The sequence below is a fragment of the Brachyhypopomus gauderio genome, chromosome 1, assembly GCF_052324685.1.
Source record: "Brachyhypopomus gauderio isolate BG-103 chromosome 1, BGAUD_0.2, whole genome shotgun sequence".
In the NCBI taxonomy this organism is placed as follows: Eukaryota; Metazoa; Chordata; class Actinopteri; order Gymnotiformes; family Hypopomidae; genus Brachyhypopomus; species Brachyhypopomus gauderio.
In genome coordinates this window covers 18,018,201-18,042,323 of record NC_135211.1, presented here as the reverse complement: position 1 = coordinate 18,042,323, position 24,123 = coordinate 18,018,201, and the positions used below count along the sequence as shown (strand labels likewise).

The 24,123-nt window shown below is 46.3% G+C and overlaps 1 protein-coding gene across 1 annotated transcript in view; it reads left to right on the top strand.

Annotated features, from left to right (window-relative positions):
- The window catches only part of itfg1 (integrin alpha FG-GAP repeat containing 1), a 123,594-nt gene that overhangs the window by 72,240 nt on the left and 27,231 nt on the right, over positions 1-24,123 (top strand). Inside the window, exons 11-12 of the mRNA XM_077000440.1 lie at positions 10,689-10,842; positions 12,449-12,557. Of these exons, the coding sequence (XP_076856555.1) occupies positions 10,689-10,842; positions 12,449-12,557 (263 nt within the window). The remainder of the gene's footprint in view (positions 1-10,688; positions 10,843-12,448; positions 12,558-24,123) is intronic.

The window sequence follows — 24,123 nt, the reverse complement described above, 5'->3', positions numbered from 1 at the left end:
CCCTCACCCATCTCTAGACCCCTCACCCCTCTCTCCTCCCCTCACCCCTCTCTCCTCACCTCACCCATCTCCCCTCACCTCACCCCTCTCTCCTCACCTCACCCCTCTCTCCTCCCCTCACCCCTCTCTCCTCCCCTCACCCATCTCTCCTCCCCCTACCCCTCTCTCCTCCCCTCACCCCTCCCTCCTCCCCTCACCCCTCCCTCCTCTCCTCCCCTCCCTCCTCTCCTCCCCTCCCTCCTCTCCTCCCCTCACCCCTCCCTCCTCTCCTCCCCTCACCTCCTCTCTCCTCCCCTCACCCCTCCCTCCTTTCCTCCCCTCACCCCTCTCTCCTCCCCTCACCCCTCTCTCCTCCCCTCACCCCTCTCTCCTCCTCTCTCCTCCCCTCACCCCTCTCTCCTCCCCTCACCCCTCTCTCCTCCCCTCACCCCTCTCTCCTCCTCTCTCCTCCCCTCACCCCTCTCTCCTCCCCTCACCCCTCCCTCCTCCCCTCACCCCTCCCTCCTCTCCTCCCCTCCCTCCTCTCCTCCCCTCCCTCCTCTCCTCCCCTCACCCCTCTCTCCTCCCCTCCCTCCTCTCCTCCCCTCCCCTCCCTCCTCTCCTCCCCTCACCTCCTCTCTCCTCCCCTCACCCCTCTCTCCTCCCCTCACCCATCTCTCCTTCCCTCTCTCCCTTGATTCTCCTCTTTTAAATATTTCCTCTACTTTCCTCTCATCTCACTGTGTTGGGTACTATTAGGCAGTGTTGGGTAGCATTGAGAGGTGTTGAGTAGAGTTAGGTACTATTAGGTAGTGTTTGGTAGCATTGAGAGGTGTTGAGTAGAGTTAGGTACTATTAGGCGGTGTTTGGTAGCATTGAGAGGTGATGGGTAGTGTTGGGTACTATTAGGCGGTGTTGGGTAGCATTGAGAGGTGTTGAGTAGAGTTAGGTACTATTAGGCAGTGTTGGGTAGCATTGAGAGGTGATGGGTAGTGTTGGGTACTATTAGGCGGTGTTGGGTAGCATTGAGAGGTGTTGAGTAGAGTTAGGTACTATTAGGTAGTGTTGGGTAGCATTGAGAGGTGATGGGTAGTGTTGGGTACTATTAGGCGGTGTTGGGTAGCATTGAGAGGTGTTGAGTAGAGTTAGGTACTATTAGGCAGTGTTTGGTAGCATTGAGAGGTGTTGAGTAGAGTTAGGTACTATTAGGTAGTGTTTGGTAGCATTGAGAGGTGTTGAGTAGAGTTAGGTACTATTAGGTAGTGTTGGGTAGCATTGAGAGGTGTTGAGTAGAGTTAGGTACTATTAGGTAGTGTTTGGTAGCATTGAGAGGTGATGGGTAGTGTTGGGTACTATTAGGTAGTGTTGGGTAGCATTGAGAGGTGATGGGTAGTGTTGGGTACTATTAGGCGGTGTTGGGTAGCATTGAGAGGTGTTGAGTAGAGTTAGGTACTATTAGGTAGTGTTGGGTAGCATTGAGAGGTGTTGAGTAGAGTTAGGTACTATTAGGTAGTGTTTGGTAGCATTGAGAGGTGTTGAGTAGAGTTAGGTACTATTAGGTAGTGTTTGGTAGCATTGAGAGGTGTTGAGTAGAGTTAGGTACTATTAGGTAGTGTTTGGTAGCATTGAGAGGTGATGGGTAGTGTTGGGTACTATTAGGCGGTGTTGGGTAGCATTGAGAGGTGTTGAGTAGAGTTAGGTACTATTAGGTAGTGTTGGGTACTATTAGGCGGTGTTGGGTAGCATTGAGAGGTGTTGAGTAGAGTTAGGTACTATTAGGTAGTGTTTGGTAGCATTGAGAGGTGTTGAGTAGAGTTAGGTACTATTAGGTAGTGTTTGGTAGCATTGAGAGGTGTTGAGTAGAGTTAGGTACTATTAGGTAGTGTTTGGTAGCATTGAGAGGTGTTGAGTAGAGTTAGGTACTATTAGGTAGTGTTTGGTAGCATTGAGAGGTGTTGAGTAGAGTTAGGTACTATTAGGTAGTGTTGGGTAGCATTGAGAGGTGTTGAGTAGAGTTAGGTACTATTAGGTAGTGTTTGGTAGCATTGAGAGGTGTTGAGTAGAGTTAGGTACTATTAGGTAGTGTTTGGTAGCATTGAGAGGTGTTGAGTAGAGTTAGGTACTATTAGGTAGTGTTTGGTAGCATTGAGAGGTGTTGAGTAGAGTTAGGTACTATTAGGTAGTGTTGGGTAGCATTGAGAGGTGTTGAGTAGAGTTAGGTACTATTAGGTAGTGTTGGGTAGCATTGAGAGGTGTTGAGTAGAGTTAGGTACTATTAGGTAGTGTTGGGTAGCATTGAGAGGTGTTGAGTAGAGTTAGGTACTATTAGGTAGTGTTTGGTAGCATTGAGAGGTGTTGAGTAGAGTTAGGTACTATTAGGTAGTGTTGGGTAGCATTGAGAGGTGTTGAGTAGAGTTAGGTACTATTAGGTAGTGTTGGGTAGCATTGAGAGGTGTTGAGTAGAGTTAGGTACTATTAGGTAGTGTTGGGTAGCATTGAGAGGTGTTGAGTAGAGTTAGGTACTATTAGGTAGTGTTTGGTAGCATTGAGAGGTGTTGAGTAGAGTTAGGTACTATTAGGTAGTGTTGGGTACCGTTGGAAACGAGACTAAGATGGAGTCAGTCTGCCAGTAGAGACACATCTTGTGGATCAGCAGGTGTGTTGTTGCTCAGCCAAGAACTGGAGAGAGAGAGAGACAGCTGCTCTGATCCCCTGGCGAGGTTCCATCTCTCTCTCTCTCTCTCTCTCTCTCTCTCTCTCTCTCTCTCTCTCTCTCTCTCTCTCCTCTCTCTCTCTCTCTCTCTCTCTCGTTCTCCTCCTCTTTCCCTCTGACCTGTCTCCTCCACTAATCACCTCTGTGCTGTGCCAGCCTCTCTGCCTGTGCCCTCTGTCCACAGCACTGTGGTGTCTACTCCAGGCTCAGGCTGCCCAGGCTGTTGGCAGCCCAGTCCTGGTACACAGCCATCTTCCCCCTCCAGCCCAGTCCTGGTACACAGCCATCTTCCCCCTCCAGCCCAGTCCTGGTACACAGCCATCTTCCCCCTCCAGCCCAGTCCTGGTACACAGCCATCTTCCTCCTCCAGCTCCTCCTCTTCCTCAGTGGACATCACTAGTTGTTTTGTTTTCCACTCTATGGGGTGTAGAGCTTGGAGCTTGAAGATTTCGGCTTGATGGCCATTTGACATGTATGCAAACCTGGCTTTAGGACCGCCTCCTCTCTTTAGGACCGCCTCCTGTCCCCCATTCGGGGACGTCGTGATACACATTAACATGCAAGGAGGAGCAAGCCTGCTTTCAAACCCCTGAATGTGAGCACTTCAGAAAAGAGAAGAGTTTACCACAAAAAAAAGATTTGGATTCTGTGCAGTGTTTCTTCTTTAAAATGCTTGATTTAAAAAAATCAGTTTAGAGAGAGGTTCCCGGGGTTTCCCTGCTCCAGCTGCAGGGGTCCCCACACACACACACACACACACACAGGAGAGAGAGGAAGGAGGAGATGAGTCATCACATGGCCCCTGTGGGCTCTGAAGCAGCAGCGTACTGAAGAGGTTGGAGGGGAGAGTTCACTCACAGCCTCACGCTGCCTTAATGGACGTCTAATGGAATGCCATCAGATGCTCTACTTTACTGCGTCAGGATATTCATTTAATAGGCGTGACAGTGTTTTATGAGGGGTTGGGATGATCAGTCCTGCTAGGGCAGAAGGAAGGACACAGTATACACACACACACACACACACACACACACACACACACACAGTTGCAGAGTCAGCTGTGTTTTGTCACACTCTCAAATCCATGCATATTTTGCCACACATGAACACACGCTCATATAGAGCAGCAGATATTGAATTCTCCCATACACACTCACTCTCCTTCCAATCACGCCATCTTTCTCTCACACACAGAGGAGCAGGTCTTCAGTACACACACACACACACACACACACACACACACACACACACACACACACACAGAGGAGCATGTTTTTTTTTCTTAATTTACACACACAGAGGCTCAGGTATTCAGTACACACACACACACACACAGGAGCATGTTTTTTTCTGAATTTACACACACAGAGGCGCAGGTTTTCAATTCACACACACAGTCAGAGTGAGAGAGCAAAAGAGAAGAACAGATTTTTAATACATGGGGGGCAATTTTTAATATACACACACACACACACACACACACACACAGCCTTATCCTGCTGCTCACCTGCCCTGCACTTGCCTCATGCATGATCATCATCATCGCCATCATCCTCATCATCATCAAAGCTCAGAGTCGCTCCTGCCTCGGGCAGTCCCAGCCAGATCATACCAGTGTTTCAAAACCTCACACACACCTGAAACACATCAGCGGATAGATTCATTCTGATAGGACAATCCGTGAAACTTCCAACCGACAGAGGCCACATAAGCCCCTGGGGTTTAATTCAGTTTAGTTGAATGAGTTGAAACTCTGTGTGTGTGTATGTGTGTATGTGAGTGTGTGTGTTTGCCCATAGTGTATGCGTGAATGCCCATACGCATGGTATGACAGCACGTAAGGAATTGTCTTGTGTGTGCATGCGCCTGCCTGTGTGCTTGCACGTGTGTGTGTGTGTGGGTGTCTGTGTGTGTGTGTGTGTGTGTGTGTGTGTGTGGTGTGTGTGTGTGTGTGTGTGTGTGTGTGTGTGTGTGTGTGTGTGTGTGTGTGTGTGTGTGTGTGTGTGTGTGGGTGCGTGCACTTGTCTCTGCACATGCTTAGCCAGTGATTCAGGTGCCTGTTTCTCTGTTGCTAAGCGATATCAGACCACCTAATGGTTGTGTTGAAGGAACGTCTCCTCTACACCGACTTGCGCTTTTATTTGACTGTAGTGGCGATGACATCATCACATGGTGCTGTGACAGGATGTCAGCTCGGAGATGTTCAGCCATCCTACCTCCACAGTGGCATCACAGGAGGTAGATGAGAGACCGTGGCTCTTCTGGAGAGGAGCTTGAAGCACATATGAAGGTGCAGGTTCAGGAGTGTGCAGAGCGATCATAGAGCAGCCGTGATGGTAGACGGGTGTCTCCTGGTTCCAGCAGCGTGGGGTACCACAGCAGCTGGTCAACATCTGCTTCCTCCACTCACATCCATCACCTATAGTGATGACGTGGGCCTTCTTAGACATGATTGAGTGTCCCTTAACATGGCTATAGTGTCTCACACACACACACACACACGCACACACTGATGACGGCTGTATTTGAGGTGTTTAGCAGAGCAGTAGCACATCTTTACTAGTGCTGCACATTCTCTGAATCGGTCACTCTGTAATCCATGAACCTTCAGTCATCTCTAAACCTTCAGTCATCTCTACACCTCTACCTCTCTACACCTCCACCTCTCTACACCTCTCTACAGCTCCACCACCTCTCTACAGCTCCACCACCTCTCTACACCTCCACCACCTTTCTACACCTCCACCACCTCTCTACACCTCCACCTCTACACCTCCACTTCTACACCTCTACCTCTCTACACCTCCACCACCTCTCTACACCTCCACCACCTTTCTACACCTCCACCACCTCTCTACACCTCCACCTCTACACCTCCACCTCTACACCTCCACCTCTCTACACCTCCACCTCTCTACACCTCCACCACCTCTCTACACCTCCTACACCTCTCTACACCTCCACCACCTCTCTACACCTCTACCACCTCTCTACACCTCCACCTCTACACCTCTACCTCTCTACACCTCCACCTCTCTACACCTCCACCACCTCTCTACACCTCCTACACCTCTCTACACCTCCACCACCTCTCTACACCTCCACCTCTCTACACCTCTCTACACCTCCACCTCTCTACACCTCCACCACCTCTCTACACCTCTCTACACCTCCACCTCTCTAGACCTCCACCTCTACACGTCTACCTCTACGTAGAGCTGGGCGATTAATCGATATTATCTATTAATTCGAATTTACAGTTAAGGACGATGTGTTTTTAAGAAAATCGATTTTCTGAGATTTAATTTTCACCACCGACGCTGCACTGTGGGCTCCCGTAGTTCAGTGAGTTTAGCACCTCCCACCCATCCACCCTCAAAACACACACACACAAACATGACGGCGGAACTTGTGTCCAAGAAAAGAGCAACTAGCTCCGTGATCTGGAGTTGGTTCGGTTTTGCGGCGTCAGATGTAGACCAAACAAGTCCTCGCTGTAAGGTGTTTGAAACCGATAGAGGGAGAGAGCGAAGAGTGCTATTCAGTTGCGCTGTCAATAAAGTTTCCCTCCGCGGGATATTTTGGATTAAGCAGTTTCTGCCTCGGTCACCGAACCCGCTTCAATGGATTATACTTTCGCGAGTGACCGTAGCGCGCGGCTCCGGGCACCTCGCGAGTGTGTAAAATGGAGACAAATTAAGTATTATATCGCGATCCATTATTAGTGTTGACTTGTAACTCCTGCGGTAGCCCAACTCAAAAGTAGACCAAAAAACCGCACCCCGCGACCCCATAATTTTTACCCGCGGCTGGATTTTCCAAACAAGCCCAATTTGGCGTGAAAACGCGAACCTGGCAACTATTGTAGTATAAAGTATAAACTGTGGTAGTATAAAGAAACAGTGGAAGGAACATTTACCTGACGAATTTTAATGTTACATTGTGTTTCAGGTTTGAAAAGTGCTGGAATTTAGGCTAAAGTGAGGGGAGCCCTGTTCTTAATCAGAATGTAGACAGCGTGACTGTCAGTACAACATGCAAGAATTGTTCAATTGTATTTGTTTTCCATTTTATTAAAGGGCACCAAATTATTTATATCTATTTATTTTTTGAGGGTGTGTTTTATTTATTTATTTTAAGTTTGAGGTTGCATTGTGTCAATGCTTAAAGTATGTTGGAGAAAACCTTCTAAAAGTTACTGAATGTTCTCACTTGTTTACAATTTGTTTCTGCTTGCACTTTAACCCCAAAGGGGAAATTTAAGTGAAAAATAAATTAAAACTTTTTTTTACCATTCCTTTATCATCTGTAGTTTTTTAGTAGAGGAAAATAAATCTATTAAAATCGAAAATCGGATTAAAAAAAAATTAATCGAAGATTTTTTTGGAGGGCCATATCGCCCAGCTCTACCTCTACGCCTTCACCTCTCTACACCTCTACACGTCTAGATCTCTACCTCTCTACACCTCTACCTCTCTACACGTCTAGCCCTCTACCCCTCTACATCTCTACCATATTCTCTCCCCACCCAATCTCTCTCTCTCTCATTCTCTCTCTCTCTCTCTCTCTCTCTCTCGCTCTCTCTCTCTTCTGTTCTATACAGTTCCCACATTGCACATGCTGGGTATCACTGAACAGCTTACCAGAAGGAGGAGTGTGGATTTTTTGTTACACAAACCAGAACACCAGCCATGCTCCTATTGGCAATGGAGTGAGAGAGAAAGAGAGAGGAACGGAGAGAGAGAGAGAGAGAGAGAGAGAGAGAGAGAGAGAGAGAGAGAGAGATGAGGAGGGAAGAGGGAGAGGGAGAGGGGCGAGAGGAGAGGAAATTAATGACAGAAAGGCTGAGGGGAAGAAAGAGGCAGAGATGGAGAAATGAGAGAAACTGGGAAGGAGAGACACGTGGAGAGAGAGAGACTGGGAGGGAGAGAGAGGCTGAGGGGAAGAGACTTTATAGAGAGAGAGAACAGTAATGCACCTGAGGCTGTGCTCAGAAGAGCATAGAGAGCAAGGAGGATGAGGGTGGAGGAGCAGGGTAGAGGGTGGAGGAGCCAGGTGGAGGGTGGAGGATCAGGGTGGATGAGGGTGGAGGAGCCGGGTGGATGAGGGTGGAGGAGCAGGGTGGATGAGGGTGGAGGAGCAGGGTAGAGGGTGGAGGAGCAGGGTGTAATGAGGGTGGAGGAGCAGGGTGGATGAGGGTGGAGGAGCAGGGTAGAGGGTGGAGGAGCAGGGTGGATGAGGGTGGAGGAGCAGGGTAGAGGGTGGAGGAGCAGGGTGGATGAGGGTGGAGGAGCAGGGTAGAGGGTGGAGGAGCAGGGTGTAATGAGGGTGGAGGAGCAGGGTAGAGGGTGGAGGAGCAGGGTAGAGGGTGGAGGAGCAGGGTAGAGGGTGGAGGAGCAGGGTGTAATGAGGGTGGAGGAGCAGGGTGGATGAGGGTGGAGGAGCAGGGTGGAGGAGCAGGGTGGAGGGTAGAGGGTGGAGGCTGAACCCCAGGCCTGTGTCAGCCTGGTTTCTTCACGAGGTTGCGCAGATACTCACACCTGTCAGGCACATACAAAGGTTGTGTGTCTCTGTACGTGTGTGGTACAGCACTGTGGGTGTGTGGGGAGGGTTTCTTTGTGTGTGTGTGTGTGTGTAGTGATGTATGTACAGTGCTGTGGGAGTATGTATGGTTGTGTGTGTGTGTGTATAGTGATGTGTGTGTGTGTGTGTGTGTGTGTGTGTGTGTGTGTGTGTGTGTGTGTGTATAGTGATGTGTGTGTGTGTGTGTGTATAGTGATGTGTGTGTTTGTGTGTGTGTGTATAGTGGTGCGTGTGTGTGTGTGTGTAATGATGTGTGTATGAGTGTGTGTACAGTGCTGTGTGAGTATGTATGGTTGTGTGTGTGTGTGTGTGTGTGTGTGTGTGTAGTGACGTGTGTGTGTATAGTGACGTGTGTGTGTGTGTGTGTGTGTGTGTGTGTGTGTGTGTGTGTGTGTGTGTGTGTGTGTGTGTGTGTGGGAGTGTGTCTGCGGGGTTGATGTTTTTCCTCTGTGTTCTACTCTCTGTAGTCTCTTGCTGCCGTGTGGAGCCTGACAATCAACCAGCTCCACTGTTTACTGCTCATTCCCCCATACACACACCTACGTGTGCGCACACACACGCGCACGCACGCACGCACGCACACACACACACACACACACACACACACGCACACACTCTGCTCATGCCAACATATGCTATGTATCACTATAATTCTTTTCCTGTTTTTGACCAACACAACATACACAAACATGCAGAAACACACACCACACACAGAGGGACTGGGAGACCGAGACATGCTGGGAGGGACGAGCAGACGGAACAGACAGAAGATGAAAAGACCATGTCTCCACCCTGCTGTTGAGTCTGGTGGAGACAAGTGTCCACATGCCTGTGTGGGGACGCTAGACTCCGAGTGTGTGCACGTCTGTGTGGGGACGCTAGACTCCGAGTGTGTGCACGTCTGTGTGGGGACGCTAGACTCCGAGTGTGTGCACGTCTGTGTGGGGACACTAGACTCCGAGTGTGTGCACGTCTGTGTGGGGACGCTAGACTCCGAGTGTCTACATGTCTGTGTGGGGACACTAGACTCCGAGTGTCTACATGTCTGTGTGGGGACACTAGACTCAGAGTGTCTGCCAGCCACCCAGACTGCATCACTAATGCAACTCAAACATGGAGCAATAAATGTTTCTCTTTGTGAGAGAAATGTTCTTGCTATGAACTTTAGACCTGTGATCATTTGGCTGGTTGTTTACTTGTTTGATAATGTAAGTTGGGCTGAAGAGACGTACTGCATACTAAACCCCCCCCCCCCCCCCCCCCTCCTTCTCTCTCGTCGTCTGGTGAGCAGCACTAGGTGGCTGTTCTAGCTAGGCTCAGCTTCACAGCCTCAATATGAACAAGCTCACTGAACACCATTCATTTGTGCATTTGTTCATGTGTGTGTGTGTGTGTATGCATGTGTGTGTGTATGCGTGTGTGTGTGGGTGTGTGTGTGTGTGCGTGCATGTTTGCATATGTGCCTGCGTTTGCATTTGATTAATGTGTGAACCGAAGTCTTAGAGAATGTGTGTATTAGTTCAGAGTAAATGTGTGTAGTAAAGTTGTCATCTAACAGACCGAGAATGGACGCTTGCTCTGCCCAGCTGTGTGGATCATCGTCCCCTCTCCACCCCCCTCTCTCCACCCTAACCCTCTCCACCCTAACCCTCTCCACCTTTGCCCTCTCCACCTTTGCCCTCTCCACCCTAACCCTCTCCACCTTTGCCCTCTCCAGCCTAACCCTCTCCACCCTAACCCTCTCCACCCTAACCCTCTCCACCTTTGCCCTCTCCACCCTAACCCTCTCCACCTTTGCCCTCTCCACCCTAACCCTCTCCACCTTTGCCCTCTCCACCCTAACCCTCTCCACCTTTGCCCTCTCCACCCTAACCCTCTCCACCTTTGCCCTCTCCACCCTAGCCCTCTCCACCCTAGCCCTCTCCACCCTAGCCCTCTCCACCCTAGCCCTCTCCACCCTAACCCTCTCCACCCTAGCCCTCTCCACCCTAACCCTCTCCACCCTTGCCCTCTTCACCCTAACCCTCTCCACCCTAACCCTCTCCACCCTTGCCCTCTCCACCCTAACCCTCTCCACCCTTGCCCTCTCCACCCTAACCCTCTCCACCCTTGCCCTCTCCACCCTAACCCTCTCCACCCTAACCCTCTCCACCTTTGCCCTCTCCACCCTTGCCCTCTCCACCCTAACCCTCTCCACCCTGCACATACTTCTCCCTCAGAAGCTCTGCTGGAAGAATATGTAGTTACAGTTTAACCCAAGCATCATGAAAAATGAAGGAAGTGCTACTGTGAATACATTAAGTGTCAGATCCAATCACAGCCAGATTTAGTTTGATGATGAAATAACAGGAGCAGTAGTAGCAAATTAAAGTGGCCGATCTCTGCCCCGCCCCTTCCCCGCCCCCCTGTGCAGTGAGCAGGTGCAGGCGTTCCTCATGGAGAACGTGCCGTGCAGTAACGCCAGCTGCACCGGTGTTGGACGCATGTTCCGTGTCCACTGGGACCAGTCGGACCTCAGCGCCATCCCCAGGGCTGCTGTCGCCACCTTCTTTGACATCTACGAGGACGTGAGTGACCTCCATCTCTCTCTCTCTCTCTCTCTCTCTCTCTCTCTCTCTCTCCCTGTCTGTCTCTCTCTTGTTAATGAAAACTGAGACCTCTGCGCTGTATCGTGGTCCTTATCTGATTTTCCCAGGCTGTAATGGTTCTCACCCTGTGTTGACCCACACTCAACGAACCAGTCGGATATGTCCACTACTGTTCTGAGATCAGCCTGCTCTCATCTCAATCATCTCCTACACTACACCACCCAATACCCCACACCACCATCACATGACACCTCTCCTACACTACACCACCCAATACACCTCCTCTCCCTCCTCTACCCCCTCTCAACCCACACTCTCAATCTCTCCTGCGTTTAAGGTCCTCCTCCTCCTCTCTAAAGGTCCTCTTGATTAATGGCTGTGGGAGGGGGAGTGGACAGGCCTGTTTGTTCTTGTTGAAGAGCACTTTGCACTTTCTGTGAAAGGAGATGACGACACAGGGAGGGAGGAGGTGGCAGACTGTTTGGGGGCGTGGCCAAGGCACAGTGAGGGAGGAGTGAGGTGTTGGGGGTGTGGCCAATGCACAGTGGGGGAGGAGTGAGGTGTGTGCAATGGACTTGTTTTGTAAGCAGGAGTGTGGGAGACTGATTAATCTGGCCTGCTGTTGAGACCTTTAACTGGGTGCTGTTCATTATTATCTCATCTAAGTTCATGCTCCTCTTTGATGGGTGTGATCAGTTATCAGATCAATCACACACTTGAACATGCACACACACACACACAAATGAGTTTTTCGTTCTTGATGGCCTTATGTGTGCAGCGAATGTAACATGTTGAATGTGTGTGTGAGGATGTACATGCGTATGTGCACGCGGGAGTCTTTTATCTGTCCTTATTGTCCTTGGCTGGTAGCTGATGTCATTGAGTGTCCTGGTGATTAATATTTCTAGTGGATGGCACACACACACACACACACACACACACACTCCCTCTACCTTCACCTCTCTGGCGTTCGTGGTCTGCTGTTACCTGCATCTTCTGTGTCAAGACCCCAGTTATCTGGTGTGGGACAGCAGCTGCGCTCCTCTCTGCCCTGCAGCTCAGCTCTGTGTCTTTGTGTGTTCGCAGTTTGTGTGATTCTGGTTCTGCCCTGATCCTGGTTTACATTGGCATGAATCTTAGGTTCATACATGTTGTGCGTGTGTGTGTGCGTGTGCATGAGCGTGTGTTGTGTGCACGTGTGTGAGAGACAGTGAGACTGGGTTTTAAAAGTCCTCTGACTCCCTCACCTTCCTCCACTCTTCATCCCTCTCTTCATTCATCTTCCCCCTGACCCCTGACCCCTCTCTTCCTGTGCTCCTGGTGATGCATCCTCCAGTCCTGTTCCTCTCAGCGTCCCTGTGTTTCTGCATGGCAGGACGGGGCGTTGTCCAGGAGCTCCTGCCTGCTGGTGCACAAGTCCCCCTCACTGTTGTCTTGTGTCTCCCACCACATCACTCTCTTCCTGGGCCGCTTGTCTGATGGCCTGCAATGATATAGGACAAAGGACACTGAGGTGTATTTGAGATGGAGCTGTAAAAAGTGCTTATGCATTATGGGAAACTGAGTTCTGGCTTCCCATCTGCAGGGGATTTTGGATATGATCGTGCTGAGCCGAACAGAGGGGAAACAGGACTTTAAGATCCACGCTCTCAAGAACAACTTTGAAGCAGATGCCTATTTTGTGAAAGTGATTGGTGAGTTTTCAAACGCTGAGTGTGTGTGTGTGTATGTGTGTGTTTAAGGGTGACCTGTGCTATAGTGTAAGATGGTGTAAGTGTGGGGTCTCTTGTCCTGTTGAATTCTCCAGGGTAGTAGAGGGTGGAGCAGGGTTGTGGAACATGGGGCAGGGTAGTGGGTGGTGATGTAGGGCGGGGTTGTGGAGTGCACCACCTACCCATTGTGTGTGCGGTGTTAGTGCCGAGAGGCTGTCACTAGCTGACATTTGGACAGCTGACATTTGCAAAGGGAAATGTTTCCTGTAAAAAGCCGTCGTAATGCCATTTAATCCAGCCTGCTGCGCCTCCATCAAAGCAGAAAGACTATAGCGTACACACAGAGACGTGTGTTTGTGCGCACACACGCCTGCGTGTGTAAACTACACTCCGCACACACTCGCATTCCCCCGTCACCAACACACACACACACACACCCAGTAGGTTAAAGAGAATACAAGTAATCCGCAGTTCCTCTCTCTCTCTCTCACACTCTCTCTCTTTATCTCTCTCTCTCTATCTCTCTATCTCATGTATCCTCTCTCTCTCTCACTCACGTTGTCCTTCTCTCTCTGTCTCTCTCTCACACACTCTCACGTTGTCCTTCTCTCTCTCTCTCTCTCTCTCTCTCTCTCTCTCTATAATTTATCCAATCTGCCTCTGATCACTTCCAGATTGTGGTCATGTATTTCATATTTTGTTAGTTTTCCATTCATGTTCCTGGGTCAGATTAATCTTACCGATATCTGTTCTAGTGTTTCTGGAGGAAGAGTTTAGAATGCCACGCCCAATGAAGTGTTGGGCCAGCACTAGAGGAGGGACCCTGATCAGAGGATAGATTACTGAATGTGGCTTGATTGTATTGTATTGCTGTGTTTATATGTGGGTGTATGGGGGTAAAGACCCAGTCCTGCTCTGCATTTTATTGTACACATTGCTGTGCACCCCTACAATTATTCTCAGTTGGCTTTTTATGCCAGTTTTTTTTTTGTTATTCAGATCTGTGTTTGGTCCATTTCACACCCACACAATAGAATTGATTTTACTACTATGTTGATCTTTGTTCTCTATAGGTTCTCAAGTGATCAGTGTTTTCCTGAGATCTGTTTTCCTGAGATCTGTGTAGACCTGTGATCTTGTGTAACACTCACGTCTGGACATACTGCTGAGTGACTGGCCTTGCAGCAGGCCTTGTTCTATGGGTGACATTAGCAGAAGGTCACTAGCATAGAGCAAGCATGTGATTTCAGCATCATGCAATGTTATGCCAGGAATGTCAGGCTGCGCCAGTTCTGTTGTGAGGTCTTTATTGTAGATGTTTAATAGTGTACAACTTTTGCTACATCCCTGTGTCTCCACGACACTACTAGAAGAACTCTGATCTGTTTTCGCCATTTCTTACTGCACAGTATTACACACACACACACACACACACACACACACACACACACACAGTAGAACCCCGGAACTCAACCGCCTCAGTACTCGACATATTCGAAGTTTGACGCAAAATTTCGAGAAAATTTTGTCTTGGAGCTCGAACAAAACTTCGGAATCTGACCCAACTCGTGTGACTTTTGTAAACAAAATACAGTTCATGCTTAGGTCACATGCCGCTAGTTGGCGTTGTTGTTCAAATGGTTTTAAACCATTTTGAGGCTGTGCTCCAAGCTTTTGCTGTATTTTTTGTTGTTTTTTGTACTGTTTTAGACAAAAAATATGGGTCCCAAGAAAGACATGACAGAAAAGCAGAAAATGATAAGAGGAAAATGGTAAGAACAATAGAGTTGAAAAAAGCCATCATAGAGAAGTATGAAAAAGGCGATCGTGTGACGGACTTGGAATTCAACTTGATGGTTGAGAACGGGTTAATCCGTTTTCAGTTATTTTTTATGGGGAAAATTGATTGGGAACTCGACTGCATCGGAATTCTACTGCATCGCTTCTCAACGCTCCTTCCGGAATGAATTAGAGTCGAGTTCCGGGGTCCTACTGTATATACACTCAGTACACCTGTCCAACTGCTCATTAAAACAAATGTCAAATTAACCAATTACATGTTAGCAATTCAATGCATTTAAGCATGTAGACACAGCCTACATGCTTCAAACCTACATGCTTCTCAGTTCAAACCAAGAATCAGAATAGGGAAGAAAGGTGATTTAAGAGACTTTGAACGTGACATTGTTGTTGGTGCCAGACGGGAAGGTCTGAGTTTTTCAAAAACTGCTGATCTACTGGGATTTTCACACACAACCATTCCTCCGGTTTACAGAGAATAGTCCGAAAATGAGAAAATATCCAGTGAGTGGCAGTTCTGTGGGCGCAAATGCCTTGTTGATGCCAGAGGTCAGAGGAGAATGGCCAGACTGGTTCGAGTTGATGGGTCGTTACAACCGAGGCATGCAGAAGAGCATCTCTGAACGCACAACACATCGTACCTTGAGGCAGACGGGATACAGCAGCAGAAGACTACACTGGTGCCAGTCCTGTCAGCTAAGAACAGGAAACTGAGGCTTCAATTCACCACAGGCTCACCACAACTGCCACAACTATTTTCCAAATAGAAGATTGGAAAAACGTTGCCTGGTCTGATGAGTCTCGATTTCTGCTGCGACACTCGGATGGTAGGCTCAAAATTTAGCATCAACAACATGAAGCATGGATCCATCCTGCCTTGTATCAACAGTTCAGGCTTGTGGTGGTGGTGCAATAGTGTGGGGGACATTTTCCTGGCACACTTTGGGCCCATTAGTACCAATTGAGCATTGAGTATTGTTGCTGACCATGTCCATCCCTTTATGATCACTGTGTACTCATCTTCTGATGGCTACTTCCAGCAGGATAACGCGTCATGTCATAAAGTGCGACTCATCTCAGACTGGTTTCTTGAACACAACAATGAGTTCATTGTACTCAAATGGCCTCCACAGTCACCAGATCTCAGTCCAATAGAGCACCTTTGGGATGTGGTGGAACAGGAGATTCACATCATGGATGTGCAGCCGACAATTCTGCAGCAACTGCGTGATGTTATCATGTCAATATGGACCAGACTCTCTGAGGAATGTTTCCAGTACCTTGTTAAATCTATGCCACTAGGGATTAAGGCAGATCTTAAGGCAAAAGTGGGTCCAAACTGGTACTAGCAAGGTGTACCTAATAAAGTGGCCGGTGAGTGTATGTAACCAACTGGATCACTGTCTGTGAGTCTATAGTCCAGGGGTGCTCATTACGTCGATCGCGATCGACCGGTCGATCGCGAAGGAAGTGTCGGTCGATCGCGAAGGAATGTGCGTAGATCGCGTCACATAAAATAGTAGTAGATGAATCGCACATCTGCACTGACGGTTGTATTTTGATTGACATTCACGGTAGCCAATCTGCAATCCACTCAACAAATTACGTTCGCCGCCACCCCGGTAGATCTTTCTGACTGGGTCATCTTATAAGTAGCTCGCAAGCTGAAAACTGTGGGCACCCCTGCTATAGTCCATACACTCTAACCAACTGGATCACTGTCTGTGAGACTATAGTCCACTACACTATAACCAGCTTGATATGAACTTTACAAAGCTTGTTTTTCTTGGTCATTGAGAATGCTGTGATGGCAGTTTCATGTGACAGAGGAGTTATGTGTAATGTGTAATTAATTAAAATGTTCACCGTATTGTACGTATAATCTATTTCTGTGTCAGTCCTGGTATTCAGACCCCAACATACTGAATCATTCTGAATCGTACCGAATCATCGCTGTGGACCTGGAAGTAGGTGACTTGTAACCAGTGTTGGGAACGTTACTTTAAAAAAGTAATTAGTTATAGTTACTCACTACTTGTTCAAAAAAGTAACTGAGTTAGTAACTGAATTACTCTATAATAAAAGTAACTCGTTACCAGAGAAAGTAACTATTTGCGTTACAGTTAAAAAAAAGTTATATGCCAATGAATAAGGATTTTTTTTTTGAAAAAGCAGTTTTTACAGTCAGTTGAAATGAGTAGATTAGAAAGGTGTTTAACTTTTGATATTTATTGCACATCCACAGACCAGTGCAGGATAAAATCCTTTAAAATCCCAAATCTTTGTTAAAAAAAATAAAAAATAAAAAATAGTAAACAGTTACACTATATAAAGTGCATTTACATCTATCAAATAAAATTAAATTCTCTCAATCTGAGACAACTGTTTGTTCACAACAGAAGTAAACTTAATACAACCTCTATTCTTAATTAAATAATTCAAATACCCAGTCTGGTAGACATTCAGGAACTTCAAGTATTTTCTTAAATAATGTTTATATCGCCACCTTGAAAATGCTAATTTTTCTTCGGCTTGCTCCTGACTCGCCATTTCTGCCTCTTCTCCGTTTGTGTCGCGTGCTTCGGCACGTGTGTAAAAACACTGGCTCTGATTGGCTACCATAACGCTGCCTTAGCCAATCGCTTACTGACTTGTTAAGTTAACAGGTGTTACACCGAGAACCGTGATCTATCGAGATCTGTTACTTCTCACTAGTCTGGGCAGCGGTCCGCTCGCATTACTGTTAGTATATCAATATATAGTAACGCACCGCTTTTAATGACCAGTAACGTAAACGGCGTTGTAACGACAGGAAAAGTAATTAATTATATTATCCCGTTACTAACAAAATGACGCCGTTACCTAACGCCGTTATTTTTAACGGCGTTATTCGCAACACTGCTTGTAACTAAGGGAAGCTTTCCTCTTGATGATCGGGAGAGTCCTGAGGAAGAAATATATGCTGCACAAAAAGTTCATTTCAAGGCAAACCGATAGCTCTCCTTTTTTGTCTAACTTTGATGTTTATTCTTTTCTTTATGGCAGATGATTGAGTCATGGCTGTGTTTGATTTCAGACTTTCTGATGAGTTTAACCCTCACTGTATTAGCAGGGTTGTGTGAGGGTCGTCCCTGGTTGGCTGGATGAGATACAACACAGACCCACTCTACATCCTGTCCTGTTCACACTGTCCCCTCAGGTCACTGCTTACCTTCCTCAGTCATTGTGTTCTTCCTCCTCATCATGAAGCCAGTCAGTCTCGTCAGTGGTCTCCCTGGCTATCTGCTGGCCCCTGTCTTCTTCTGTCTGCCCTCACTGCAGCTCTGGTGGATAATGAGAGCTCTCAGGGTATCAGGAGCTGATGCCGTGCTGTGGAGGGGGCAGAAAGGACAGATGCACTCTGGGTAATTTGCTCTGAATTTAAAACTGCTCCCAAGCTGCAAGCTATGCCCTCTTCCCCTGCTGTGACACACGCCGCATGTCAAACAGAGTGTGTGTATGTACTTGTGTGTATGTACGTGTGTGTATGTACGTGTGTGTGTGTGTGTGTGTGTGTGTGTGTGTGTGTGTGTGTGTGTGTGTGTGTGTGTGTGTGTGTGTGTGTGTGTGTGTATGCAAGCGCACTCACTCGCATGTATGTTAATTTGAAGGAGGGAGAGACAGAACAAGCCAACCTGTCTATGGTAAAGTGAATATATGAAGGAGAGAGTAGGTGTCCTCCATGTGAATGCTATCCCACAAATCCACTCCCCTCATTAAACCAACATATTCTGTTACTTGGCTCAGTGTCCCAGCACACACACACACACACACACACACACACACACACACACACACACACACACACACACACACAGAGGCTTCCCTTCCCCTCACTGCCACTCTGTAAGCCCATCTCTCCGCTGTAGTCTCCTCCAGCTCCCTGACTTGTAGTTAAGAGTGTAATGTCTCTGTGGCCCACACATCCTCCTCATCCTCCTCCACCCTGGAGCTGAGCGGAGGCAGCTGTGCCTCAACACCAAGAGCCATGCAAAGCCTCCACCAAGTCTGAGCTCCACCTCCACTCACTGTTCTCCACTTCACTCCTCATGTACTCCACGTTTTGCAGTGGGTGCTTTATTTATTCTACAGAGCCCATGTCCCACTTTAACTCTAAAGTTTGTGCTGCACTTTATGTAACACATTATATCTGTGGCAGTTGACTGCATGCATTCTAACATTCAGAGAGTTTTGTCCGCTTCAGTCTATTCTGTACTTTAATGTATGCTCCACTTTACTGAGTCTGTGTACTTTTTCCACTCTGGTTCATTATACAGAGTCTCTGCTCCATTTCAGAGAGTCAGTGTTGCGCTAAGTATAGACGCTGGGCTTCACATTAGAGTTTATCATGCACTTTAGTTCGTGTGCTTCACTTTACCAAGAACAGCCCGGATTACTCCTGCAAGATTCATGCGTTTACTGTGGGATTCATGCGTTTATTTTGGGATTTGTGTGTTTATTTTGGGATTGGTGTGTTTTCGTGTGCTTCCTCCCGACCCCTGAGTCTGCACATGAAGGGCCTCAAAGTGGGACTGGCAGCAGAGTCAAACTGACCGGAGACCAGAGAATCAAACTGAGGGAGATGGGTTTAATAGCTTTGAGCTCCTGGTGATATTCTAATATGTAGTCTGATGTTTAAATGGAAGCAATTAAAGTGTTGTGTTTAAAAGGTCACAGGTCAAGCTGAGCTGCAGTTGAGTCTGATGAAGCAGCTTTATGTCTGGTCCATCTCTGGTCCATGTCTGCATTTTGCCTATGCTTCTAACGATTTATAAATGTGAGCGAGTATACCTTGAGCAGTCGATGATCAGTCCAGAGCCTTAACAGCTGCAACACACACCACACACACACTCACCACACACACTCTCCTGATCCTTCTGACGCTTAAAGAAAGAACTGGGGAATGGACATGCAAAAGTAAAATGAGAGAGAGAGAGAGAACGGACATGTCTGGTGCATGATTCCTTCTGTGCTCTATACATTAAAATGGCTCAGAGTATCACTGTCACATGTGCACATTTTCTGGGCCTAATCCTGGCTGCTCATTAGTGTTAAAACTAGGGGAACTGCCCCCATCTGCTGAATAGCTTCCTCTGATGCTCAACCAGATGATGTGCTGATTCACCCCACCTGCTGCAGACCTGCAGTGAGCTGATGTGGATGTAAGCTCCTCCCCAGCCAGGGTGCTGAGCTCCGGGCTGTGCCTGCAGAGGCTGTGGAGGGTGGAGTGGTTACTGCACAGGGGCTGGACACTAGAGTGCATGTCAGCTCCTCTGCAAGGTTACGTATCAGGCCAGTGGTGTGCCATTAACATGCTACTGAGACTGTGACCATCACTCATTATAACTCCACCTTCTACCTCACTAACTCTACCTAACTAACGCAGTGCAATAAATGGTGATGGATCCAGGAGCAGGTGGTGGGGAAAAGCTAGCCATTCTGCTTGAGGAAGAGGTCAGGGGTCAGACAGAGGGACAGCTACTGAAGCGTGCACGTGTGTGTGTGTGTGTGTGTGTGTGTGTGTGTGTGTGTGTGTGTGTGTGTGTGCGTGTGCGTGCGTGCGTGCGTGCCTGCGTGTCCAAACTCTAGTTTTACAAAGACCAGCTGTAAAATTGATCAGGAATGCATGGAAATCTAAAGCCAGCTGATCCTCTGTTTTAAAAGTTAGAAATTTATTTATATCTTAATGCTATCTACAGACACAATTTACTTTAAAAATTTAGTAATATTTCTTTCAGCCAGAAATGTGTATTTGCTTTTAACACAATGGCAACTGCTATTCCGTCAAGCCTAGAACCACTAAGGGTGGGGTTTGGGTGCTGCAGTTGCTCCACCCACTAACTCGGGGTGTGTTCCTGGTCTACTGTATTAAACTGGCACACAGTCTGAGATGTTAGAATGCTTTGCTGCCTTTGAGACTAGCTCCATTGAGGTTGACTGGACTGCTTTGAGTTTGAATGGACTGCTTTGAGTTTGACTGGGCTGGCATGGGGGTTGAGTGCTCTGCCTTGGGGTTGAGTTGCCTGCCTTGTGCCTTGTTTGCACCAGACTCGGTTGTGCACACCTGGACTTGGCTAGACTCTCAGCAGCTAGCTGTTCTTTCATCGCCCTTTGCCCGTCTGTTTAAATGTCTTAATAAAATAAACCTGTTATGCTATTGACTGTGTATAACCCTTCATATGAACTGTGTGGGTATAACCCTTCATATGAACTGTGTGGGTATAACCCTTCATATGAACTGTGTGGGTATAACCCTTCATGTGAACTGTGTGGGTATAACCCTTCATGTGAACTGTGTGGGTATAACCCTTCATATGAACTGTGTGGGTATAACCTAGGGGTGGGAATCGTTTACTATCTCACGATTCGATTCCGATTTTGGGGGCCACGATTCGATTCAAAATCGATTTTCGATTCAAAACTATTTTCGATTCAAAAAACAATTTGGTTTATCAAAATTTCTGCTTCAGTCTATAAAATCTGCATGATCTACTACAGTCTGCTTTGCAAGACAGAATGACAAATACAGAAAATAAAGTGTCTTTCACTTTTAATTAACAAAAATTATGTGCTTTGGTAAAATAAAATGCTTTTTGTTGTGTTACCAAAATTCTTTAGCTTCATTTTGCAAGCTCTCAGGACTGGCTCAGATGCAGTTACACCGGCGTAACCGTACACAGCCAGGTCCCTGCTTTCTCTGTGGTTGCTTCTCGTTTAATGGTGTCTCGCCACCTCTCTCTGTTATGCTTTCTCTGTACTTATTCGAGTATCTATCTCCTGTGTCGCTTCCTGACTCATCTCAAGTTTTCCCAATCCTGTATTTCTTCCTATCCGTTTTGCCTTTATTTTTGGGAAGGGTTTTATTTTGCCAGTTACTTCTGCTGGCGTCCTTGGTTTCGTTTTCGCGTTGCATTTATCCGCGCTGTTTTTTAGTTACTGTTGTTATTTTGCTTCTTTCTCCCATCTCTCTGCGGTTGAGTGTTATTTTCCACGCGTTGTATTTTCTATTTACTCCGTGCCCTCACGGTTTTTGTTTCTATTCTTTTGCGCGTTGAGTCTTCTGTGCTGTTTTGTTTGTTCGTTCTGGGTCGGTCGCTGTGCTCGTTTCCTTCTCGCTAATACATTTGACAAGTATCAACATTTGACAACATCTTGCTCTTGCGAGCCGGCACTTGGGTCACGATTTTTTGGCACACCTCTAGAATAAACCTTCTATAGACTGTGTAGGTATAACCCTTCATATGAGCTGTGTGGGTATAACCCTTCATATGAGCTGTGTGGGTATAACCCTTCTATAGACTGTGTGGGTATAACCCTTCTATAGACTGTGTGGGTATAACCCTTCTATAGACTGTGTGGGTATAACCCTTCTATAGACTGTGTGGGTTTAACCCTTCTATAGACTGTGTGGGTTTAACCCTTCATATGAGCTGTGTGGACATAACCCTTCTATAGACTGTGAGTATAACCCTTCTATAGACTGTGTGAGTATAACCCTTCTATAGACTGTGTTAGTATAACCCTTGCTATATACTGCAGTGGTTTCCATTTAGCTGCTATGGGTCCTCAGCAGAAATCACACTCCAAACTTCACCTTGTGAAATTAACTGCGGAAAAGCAGGACCCAAGGTTTGTTTTGCAAATCAGAGGGAATTTGATGAATATTTACTGATCAAACATGGTCAACTTCACAACTTCAGAGAATTTTATGTTGGTTTTTAGAAATAATTTTAAAAATCTATTTCCTTTGTGCACTTTGATTTCACCATTAGTGTTGTGTTTTCGTCCCTTTTGATTACATCATTTGATTACTCTCTCTCTCTCTCTCTCTCTCTCTCTCTCTCTCCCCGTCTCTCTCTCTTGCCCCCTCTCTCTCTTCCCCTCTCTCTTTCTCCCTCTCTCTGTCTCTCTCTCTGTCTCTCTCTCTGTCTCTCTCTCTCTCTCTCTCTCTCGCTCTCTCTCTCTCTCTCTCTCTCTCTCTCTCTCTCTCTCTCTCTCTCTCTCTGTCTCTCTGTGAGCTTCATTGGTGTGACCATATTCACTTACAGTATTGCCAAAGCAACATTAAAATACTGTTAATAAACATTTACAACATTAAAGAAGGTGGGTTCCCTATACATTAGAAAGCACCTAATGTAAACAATTCACTAAATCCTAATAGTACATTGGAGTGTGTTGACTTAGAATTACACTGCATTTATCAACCACAAACTGCAAAACTGTGTTCATATTAATTGATGTGTTTAATGTTCTTAAAATGATGGGAAGCAAAATCACAAAACAGAAACTAAAAGGGTTTAACCAAATGGTTTAACTAAAATGGTACAAAGTCCAACAAGATTAACTTAACAAAGTCTGTAACTTTAAACTGCAATGAAACTGATCTTTACAAATCAACCAGGCTATATAATGAAAACATAATTGAGTCATGGCTATGTAAGACATGTCTAGATCAAGACATGGTGTAGACATAAACAGACTGGATGGGACCACATGTGTGTCATAGACCTTACAGAAAGACTTGAAACAAAAAAAGCAAACCAGATGGAATCAAATAATGAGAGAAACTACCAACACACCTATGATGATTTAATGGCAGTGCTTAAACAAATGTGATTTACATTTCCAAAAGCAAAAGCTCATAAGAATAGCATAAAACTAGGTTGGTTCAGTGGTACAATATGGAAGTTAAGAAAGGGGTTGCTAAAGAACTATTAAAGATGCAAAAGGTATCAGTACTCATATACAAACTGAAATGGCTAATTTAATTTGATTTGAAGCCTGTAAATGAAGTAAATGTCAATTGAATTCTCATCAGTGCAAAACACTAAATCAAAGGACATATTTGGACTTTTTCCTCAAAATAAAATAAATAAATAAAGTAACAGTGATTTACATTATAACCAGGTCCATTCAGGAGAACATATTCCATAGCACGATGAAGCTTGCATTACTAGCATCTGTTCGTAAATCATTTGATAGACAGGAAGTAAGTAATCACAGACCAACTAGTATTCTCCTTGCTGAGCAGCTAATGGCACGTTTTGACTCTGAAAGGCTGCTACATCTCCTTCAGTTCGGATTTAGACGAAATCATTCATCTGAAACAGCATGTTACTTCCTTGAAGTTATCAAGGCAAAATTGGAATGGGATGAGGGGGCTGGTTGGGATAGTTATTTCCTGATCTGCACAAGATGATGACACTGTAGATCAGTAAATACATTTTTATAAGTTAGTTAAACATTTTCCATGAATGCACAAACCTGTATCTACAAAAAAGATTATTATTTAAAGTTTGTGGTGACAGAGTTCCACAGGATTCCATATTAGGACCTCTGATATTCTTTTCATGCATTAATGATCCACTATCAGTATGTGTTGATATTTAGGTGTATGTTAATGTCCCATATGTCTATGGTTACAATGGAGTTTAAGTTGCTGAGAAATGATGACTAGCTATGGATAAAGGTGCAAATATGCTCCGTGATTCAAGAAAACCATATATTTCACTAAACAAAACTGGGGATTATGCTGAGGTTTAGGTATAAAGACATGATGTAAAGATGAAATCTTCATGTTTGTGTTTCTTGTATGTGTGTGAGTAGAATAATACCTAAATTCTTAAAACCTTGAACATACGATAAACCTCACAATAAAATAACTTAGCCAATTAGATACATTTATTTATATATATTAGAAACTCACAAT